The sequence below is a fragment of the Mandrillus leucophaeus genome, unplaced genomic scaffold (genome assembly GCF_000951045.1).
Source record: "Mandrillus leucophaeus isolate KB7577 unplaced genomic scaffold, Mleu.le_1.0 Scaffold799, whole genome shotgun sequence".
NCBI lineage: Eukaryota > Metazoa > Chordata > Mammalia > Primates > Cercopithecidae > Mandrillus > Mandrillus leucophaeus.
In genome coordinates, this window is record NW_012108685.1 from 948,453 (window position 1) to 957,469 (window position 9,017).

A 9,017-nucleotide genomic window follows, 5' to 3' on the forward strand; every position below is an offset into this window, starting at 1 on the left:
GTTTCCTACCTTTTCATGTTGGCTGAGCATGTAGGGTTGCATGAAATGGAAAGCCTGGGGCCATCTGTCAGAATGAGCACCGCTTTGTGAGTCAGAATGCCTGAATTATAGCCACCTTCCCAACTTGCTGAAGGTCACTCAGCTAGAAAGATTACTACTCTGAGTTTCAGGGTCTCTGTCTGGGAAGACTCGACAATGGTTCTTCATTTGAATGAACTGAATTGGCAAGAGAAATGACCCATTTGGGAATAGTGACAATATTTACTCAATAGGATTAGTATTTGAAAGCACTCTGTGAGCTTTCCAGCTCTGTAATCTACCCAAATACTTTTAAGTATGGGACAGCTTTCAGAATGCTATCTGTCCAGTCTTCCAAAAGAGAAAGAGGGAAAAGAGAATGGACCCAGGTCATTTGGACAGACAAGATTTGAATGCCTTATGTGCAAGGAAGATAAAAACTCCACTGCACTTAGTATTACCTCAAATTAAATCTCATAAAAAGCTGAGGTATTATCTCCACTTACAATCAAGAACTAAGATTGGAATGACTGAGTGATTCATCCACAGTCACATGGCCAGTGAGCACTGGAGCCATAACTCTGTGCCTTAATATGTGTGCCCTGGATACAATACTAAAGTCACTTTATCTAGAATCAAAAACATCTAGAAAAGTCCAAAGTACTAGGGTTTTCTACAGCGCCATGATGTCATGAATGGTCAGAATCAGGAGGAACTTTACTGTTACCTAAGAGACTCATTTGGGTTTAGGATAGTTGCAATGTAATTGACCACTCTTAATATGCAACTTTCTGAAGCCGAGTTGTGGATTCATCTCATCAGAAGACTTGATACTTAACTCTAGCCCATTTACCAACCCTGAAAGCTAATCATGACTTGGCTGGAGATAGGTCTTTGCTGTTGAACAGTTATTGGGCTCTCAGAAAGAAAAAAGAAAAACAGAAACAAACTGAGCCATAACCAAAATAAACACAGAGATTACATCCAGAGCATTTATCATGACTGACCTGAAATGTGGATCCTTGAGTTGGAATTTCTTCACAATGTGATGAGGCCTGAGAGGAATTTGAGAATATTCAGTACTTGCTTTTATCAATAAACCAAGATTGAGTTTTTCTTAGTGCTCTGCATTAGATCTTTGGGGTATTAAAGACTGGAATGTGTAATTTTACGATTTTCCAAAATGTGTTCCGGCCGTTTTCTTATTATTCTTCCTTTTTTACTTGTAACAAATCTGGAAGGGGATCAGAAACTTGAGAATAGTTAGTTTGCCTTGTTTTTTTTTTTTCTCTTGCCAAGGATGCCCTGCAGCTGTACTTTCTATTATTGAAAAGGGGAACAGCCTGGTTAAATGGAAAACCCAAAAGTTATGATTCCAGCAACAATGGAAACACTCAGGTTTATGAATCTGGGGGGTGGAAGGAAGAATGGAAGGAAAGGAATCAAGGGAGGAGGTGGTGAGGACAAAACGAAGCTGAGTATAGCAATGTCTTCAAGACTCCAAACACACACACACACACACACACACACACACACACACACACACACACAACTGCACAGTTAAAATGTGAAAAATGTGGCCGTTCACTCATCTGGATGTTTTCAAACATCTGCATGATTGGCATGATGTAGATAGAACACCTGGAAGAATGTGTTTTTCATAGTTTTTTTTTTGGTACAAACTTTTTGGGCATCCTATAGGTCCCAGATGTGGTCCAGAAGGAGTCTAGCTGAAAATAAGTTTGCTTGCCATTAAGTGGGCACAACCCTAACACAGATATATTTTGTTTGTGGACACTTTTGGCTTATCTGTGGGTGTCACTTGGACATTGATACAAATGGAGCTGGTTGGTGGAACCCAAACCCAATCTACTCTACCTGGGTTGGGGAACTGTTTTACAAGCCAGTCCAAAGTCAAAGGATTTACTCTTGAGTCAGTGGCTTACTTGTGTCTTTATATCTGAGGACCACCTCTCAGTCACAGAGTGTCAGCCTCCCTCACTTACTGCTCATGGTAGGATGGACTGGGATTGAGGACATGCACCAAAAACAGGATCATGTCTACCCTGTTCACCACTCTATCTCCAGCACCTGGCACAATACCTAGCACTTTGGAGCAGCTCGGTAATTATCTGTTATATGATTGCATGAGTGGCACTGGATATTAGAAATCTAGAGAGTTGGAAGCAAGGCGTGTAGGCAAGGTCAATCCAACCTGGCTTGGATTCCAGCCTCTGTTCCTTCTCAGCCATGTGACCTTGGGCAAGTCACTTCTCTGAGCCTTAGTTCTTCCTTTATGAGACAGGCATTACAGCAGACACTGTAATTGAGGAATTACTGTGAGATGAAGAGTAAGGTCACGTAGTAGGTACTCAGTAAATAATAGCTCTGATCATTTCGTCTTGTTATTTAGTTCAGCATTCTGTTTTCATGGCCATCAGTCATCACAGTGAGTTGCATGGATGCCCCAGTGTTTCATTTTTCTTCACTTCTCCAAAGACAGACATAACTCCTTAACATTTATTGACTAGAAAGAGACAGAAAGATGAGGAAAGAGAATTTTCAGTTTGGAAGGTAAAATTTCAGATAAGTAATGAGTCTGTGTTGAGGTTTACACCTTGGTAGATATCCCCAAGCATTGCTTCCCCTGAAGGGAATACCTTGAGGGTATTATTGTGAATTATGTCTGCCATGAGCTTGACTGGTGGTGTTACCCCTGCAACAAGAGCTGTTCATGTTGACGGAAATCAGGAGACTTACATGCTCAATCTTACTTAGTTCTTAGCTACCCAGTAAGGTAAGTATTACTCACTTTGATTCAGAGATGATGATGAGTCTCTGAGCATAGATGCCCTGCTGGTATCATACAGATAATAAGCAAAGGAGCCTGATTCAAATCCAGACATGTCTAGGCTTCTTAACCTGGGGTCTGTGTTTTAGGGAGTTTTTGAACTCCCTGAAATTGTATGCAAAGCCTTGTATGCACATGCAGTTTTCAAAACATCGTGTTTTGATGTAGTTTTCTAGGAAAGAGCCCAGCACTTTTGCTTGTTTTCAAAGGGGCCAGTGGCCCCAAAGTGGTGAAATGAGACCCCCTTTCAGAGACAGAACTATCTCCACTGCCCTACACTAGGAAATAACTAGTGCACAGGGAAGGGAAGTGACTTGCTCAGCAGGAAACAGCAACACATTAACTTGTACCAACTTAACAAGTATTAACTAGGCACCTGCTCACATAAAGAATCAGGAAAGCATTTGAACATTCATTCAAGCTCCCTCCCACTCATCCATGCATCCATCCATCCATCCATCCATCCATCCATCCATCCATCCATCGTACAAATATTTATTGCATGTCTTCTCTATGTATCAAGACAGTGAAAAACAGGGACTTTGTAGTCAGACTACTTGGATTCTAATCCTGGATCTACTGTTTATCAGCCATGTAAAACCTTGGGCAAGTTTCTTAACCTCCATGAGTCCTTTTTTTCTCATCTGTAAGATAAGGATAATAGTAAAACCCACCTGGTAGGGTTGTTGTGAGGATTAAATGCGTTACTTTATGGAAAGTGCTTAGAATCGTGCTACGCAGAGTACACACTATATGTGTTTGTCTTGACTTATTGTTGATGCTCTTGTTAATAGTAGGTATTTACTAGGTTCTGGGAATAAAGTGACGGATAAGGCAGACAATGTCCTGCTTTTGTGAAATTTACATGCTGGAGAAGAGGAAAGATAATGATAATTGCTATTTATTTATTTTTGAGATGGAAGTTCTCACTATGTTGCCCAGGCTGGTCTCAAACTCCTGGGCTCAAGTGATCCTCTTTTCTTGGCCTCCCAAGCAGCTGGAACTATGGGCATGCACCGCTGCACCTGGTTAGTTGCTATTTATTGAGTGTTTCTGGGCTCTGGACTAAGTGCTTCATGTATTTTCCCTTTAATTCTTAACACTGCCCTTTGTAGGAAATGCTATTATTACCCTTTCCATCTTGCAGATGAAGAAGCTGAACCCAGAAAGGTTAAACTATTTGCATAGAACTCCATAGCCTAAGGTCTTAACCATTACAGTCCACCCCCCTTCTTTTGTTTTCAGAATGGTAGTTAGGGCTAACAATCTCTCAGGCTTTATTCTTCAGTACTTTGGCCAGATAACTGTCTCCACTTTTAGCTGCTTGGTGCCTGCTCCTGGCCTCACTGCTGTCTCTCCTGTCTTCACAGAGGAAGAATGTTCCACCACAGACCATCCCTATAAGAAGCCCTACATGGAGACATCACCCAGTGAAGAAGATTCCTTCTACCGCTCAGGCTACCCACAGCAGCAGGGCCTGGGTGCCTCCTACAGGACAGAGTCGGCACAGCGGCAGGCCTGCATGTATGCCAGCTCTGCACCCCCCAGTGAGCCTGTGCCCAGCCTGGAGGACATCAGCTGCAACACGTGGCCAAGCATGCCTTCCTACAGCAGCTGCACCGTCACCACCGTGCAGCCCATGGACAGGCTACCCTACCAGCACTTCTCTGCTCACTTCACCTCGGGGCCCCTGGTCCCCCGGCTGGCAGGCATGGCCAACCATGGCTCCCCACAGCTGGGAGAGGGAATGTTCCAGCACCAGACCTCCGTGGCCCACCAGCCTGTGGTCAGGCAGTGTGGGCCTCAGACTGGCCTGCAGTCCCCTGGCACCCTTCAGCCCCCTGAGTTCCTCTACTCGCATGGCGTGCCAAGGACTCTGTCCCCACATCAGTACCACTCTGTGCATGGAGTTGGCATGGTGCCAGAGTGGAGCGACAATAGCTAAAGCGAGGCCTGCTTCACAACAGACATTTCCTAGAGAGAGACAGAGAGAGAGAGAGAGAGGAGAAAGAGAGAGAAGGAGAGAGACAGTAGCCAAGAGAACCCCACGGACAAGATTTTTCATTTCACCCAATGTTCACATCTGCACTCAAGGTCGCTGGATGCTGATCTAATCAGTAGCTTGAAACCACAATTTAAAAAATGTGACTTTCTTGTTTTGTCTCAAAACTTAAAAAGACAAACACAAAAAGCTGAGTCCCACCCCCACGACCACCACACTCATCAACCAGCCACATTCACACCACTCCCCGGATCTCTTCCCCCATTCCTTCTTCTGCGCTCTAGAAAGTCTTGCCTCGTTGAGTGTTTTTCCCTAGTGCATAGCTAGAGTCTTTCCCTGTCTTGGTGTTAATGTTGACATTGTTATATAATAAATGATAATATATTTTTTTCTTTCAATTTTCTTAATGGGACCCAGTCCCTTATTTGGGGGGAGGTCTGAGGCAAGTATATTTCAAAATGTGTACTTGCGGGATTCCCTTCAAGTAAACCACCCCTGAAACCTAAATTCACCCTTCCCCTTGACTAAGAAAAGCACCTACCTCTGCCATGCGATGTTTCTGAAAAGCCTCCCTATGTCCCCATTTGCTTTGGTTTTGTCCTGCCTTCTCCAGTATCACATGCTCAGTTTTGCCTTTACTTACCCATGGAGTCAGGATAACGCTGACGCCCCCTGGCATCCTGTCTTATTCAGCCCTACCGTCTTGCCAGCTCTGTCTTTCCAGCTGTCTGTCGCTAAAACGGCCTATAGCTTCCCTTCCGGAAAGCTTGCTTTGAAAAACTTAAAAAGCCCCGGTTTACATGCAGGCAGGACTGTGATAACAGTGCAAGGTCTGTGTTGACAAGAGTTGTGGACAGAAAGCCAAAATAAATATTCTTCCTGATTAAAAAAAAAAAAAAATTGAAAAAAAAAAACACAAGACCAGCCCAACCTTCCAAACCTCCATCACCAACAATCCCAACTGGATGTGAAGTAAAATGCATAATTCCTACAGAAGAGGCAAGACGCGGTCACCGATGATGTCTCTCCAAAGATACCACGCCCACACCAATGCCGACCCAAAACTGTGTTTACTGAAAGCCGAAAACAGTATTAAAAAAAAGTGTGTAAGTAAAGCGTTATGGTAGGGTTCTTCAGATGTAATATTTTACTGGTACTATTTATTTATAAATAGGAATTCTAATTAAGTAATAACATGAAATGAAACCCAGCATACGAGCTGGCCAAGAGCTTTTAATTTTATTGATACTCAAAACCAAGTTTGTGTTTTTTTGTTTTTTTCCTCTTTCGAATGTGCTTTGCTTTTTTTGATTAAAAAGAAGTTTTTTCCTTTTTTTTAAACAGACCCTAATAAACAGAACAGGGTAAGATGTGAGGCTGAGTGTGTTTAAGTACGTGAGAGAGTGCGAGTGTGTTTGTAAGTGAGTGTCCCTATGCGATTATGTCTTTTAATGTTGCTAAGGGGGGAGGGTGAGGACTAAGTACTCGTGCCTTATATTTGTGTGCCAATTAATGCCTAATAAATACCATGTGCTTAAACAAGTACAAGGAACTTGAACACCCATTTTTTTTTTTTTTTCATATTCTTTCTACCGACTGAATAGAGGGGATAGGAAGTGGAGGAAACAGGAAGGGGTTGTCTTGCATGTGAATTTCTCACCCCACATGATTTCTCATGCCCATCTCAGGGGAATTTGGGATCCATTGTCCTTGAGTGTGATGAAGCTGAACATATGTACCCACTGGTTTATATCCCTGGAATAAGGTTATTTGTTTTAATGGAATTTGTGTAGGCATTGGAGAAGAAAAGTCTTTAGGAATTCCGATTGATTTAAAACGGTGTCGGTCATACTATATGTAACACCTAATGTTTGGGTTTTTCAAGAATCTCTTTCTCTGAATTAATTGTTGGAGCCAGGCATTTTGGAGGTTCCACTGCAAATAACTTTATGAACCGTTAGTGAATCCGATATTTATCTTAAATCCATGGATCTAGGCTTTGTGAACTTGACCTCTAGAACACATATGGGACAGAAGAGAGCAGCAAATTGGTGAGTACATTTGTGCTGCAGATTTGTTCTGTTTTTGTAATTTTGATGCCCACACCCCTCAAATTATCAAGAGCTATCAAATATGCCACATCCCCTTGAAAAAGAAACAATTGGCTTGTTGATTACAAATTATTCATTTAGTCAGGTCTCCTGGGACCTTTCCCAGGCAAAGGAGAAGTGTGAATTAATTATAAAGAAATGACAATTCAGCTTCTTTCAAGTGCAATGGAGAAACTAGGTCAATGGCTTTCCTGTTCCCCCAAAGGACTGCATTAGTAAAGTTCCACTGAACAGGTTCTGACTGTGCTCCAAATAGATATTTATTCTGATGGGTTCAGTTTTTTTTTTTTTTTAAAGAGTTGCCTTTGAAAAAATTGCCTTTGAAACTAATTTTATCAACTCTATACGACAGTCTTATCCTTTCAGAGGAACATCATCCAAATTAGGAATCAGCGTCCCCACCCCACAGCTCAAACAATTGCCACCATTGGAAAATCGTTAAAAACATGTTCACAGCAAGTTTCACAAATCAGACAAGGGACACTGTCATTTCATAACCAATACAGGTTGACCTCTTTGGGTTCCAAACGATTGTTATAGTGGATCTTTTCACTGAATCAGTAGGATTAAGGATACAATGTCCAAGAGTTAATGTCGTTTCATCATGGTGTTGATAAAACCATGGTAAGGCACAATGCACATTGTTACATTCCGATAATATATTTGGTGGGTGCTTGCTTTAGACTGGACGTGTGGTAAGTACCGGGGACACAGCAGTGAACAAAAAGAGAGGGGCTGTCTCCTTTGGAACTTACCATTTAGTGAGAGAAACAGCCTTTAGGAAATTATGTGCCTCCTCAGTGGACTGCGGCAGTGGAAATTACTACAAAGACAGACTGCACGATGGCATAAAGGGATAAGGCAAGGGGTCCTAACGCCATCTGGGGGAGGTGACTCTTGAGCATAGCCCTAGTGATGAGTAGGAATTAATCAGGTACAAGGTTGGGAGGAAAAGGATTGCAGACAGAGGGAATAACGTGTGCAAATGTCCTGAGGCAGAAATTGTGATGGAGGAATGACATGTAGGTTTGTCGATCACCGAGTTCACATTCCTTCATTCAGTAACATGTAGGAACATTCCACTATGTGCAGTTGATATCTTTACTCGTACAGGACCTACTAATTGTGATAGGCTCTTTTCCAGGTAATTTCTAAAGTCGCAGAGGACAGACTCTGGATATGTGAGATGGTAGGGTTTTTTTTTTTTGCGTTCAGGAGAGGAGTATTACAGCATCTGCCTGGCTTCTGGTCCTCTACAGTTTGGGACCCAAGCTTATAGGGTAGAAGAAACACAAGAACTTTCAAGAGGGTCAGCTCATTAGTATTCTTGAGCTCAGAGAGGTTGAAAATTCCCCCCAGATTACACAGCTGGTGTGTGGCAGTGTTTACCATGAAACCTAAGTTAGCCCAAGCCTTAAGTTTCCTCCTCTATAAAAAGGAGATAATTGGCTAGATTTGGTAGCTCATGCCTGTAATTTCAACACTTTGGGAGGCCAAGGATGGAGGATTGCTTAAGCCCAGGAGTTGGAGACCAGCCTGGGCAACATAGTGAAACCTCATCTCTATAAAAATTTTTAAAATTAGCCAGGCATGGTGGAATGCACCTGTAGTCCTAGCTGTTTGGAAGGCTGAGGCAGGAGGATTGCTTGAGTCCAAGAGTTGGAAGTTCCAGGGAGCCATGATTGAGCCACTGCACTCCAGCCTGAGTGACAGAGGGAGACTGTTTCTCTCTAAAAATAATAAAATAAAATAAATAGCTGGTTTTGTAAGTGACTGTCGACTTTGGACCTTTGTGGCAACAAAGAAGGAAGAGTAGTTTTTATACCTCTAAAGACTGATTATCAGCACCTCACCTTTTCTTTTCTGACTTCAGAACGCTTTGTTTTTTTCTTTTTCTTTCTTTTTTTTTTTTTTTTAAGAGATGGGATCTTTCTTTGTTGTCCATGCTGCTGCAGTGCAGTGCCAACTCACTGCAGCCTCAACCTCCTGGGCTCAAGTGATCCTCTCGCTTTAGCCTCTTGTGTAGCTGAGACTA

General features: G+C 42.5%; 1 protein-coding gene across 3 annotated transcripts in view; it reads left to right on the forward strand.

Moving 5' to 3' along the window:
- The window catches only part of TBX5 (T-box 5), a 61,969-nt gene extending 55,553 nt beyond the window's left edge, over positions 1-6,416 (forward strand). For all 3 annotated transcript variants that reach the window (XM_011967322.1, XM_011967324.1, XM_011967321.1), the window contains one exon: positions 4,240-6,416. In XM_011967322.1, the coding sequence (XP_011822712.1) occupies positions 4,240-4,814 (575 nt within the window). In that variant the 3' untranslated portion in view covers positions 4,815-6,416. The remainder of the gene's footprint in view (positions 1-4,239) is intronic.
- Positions 6,417-9,017: the final 2,601 nt, after the last annotated feature.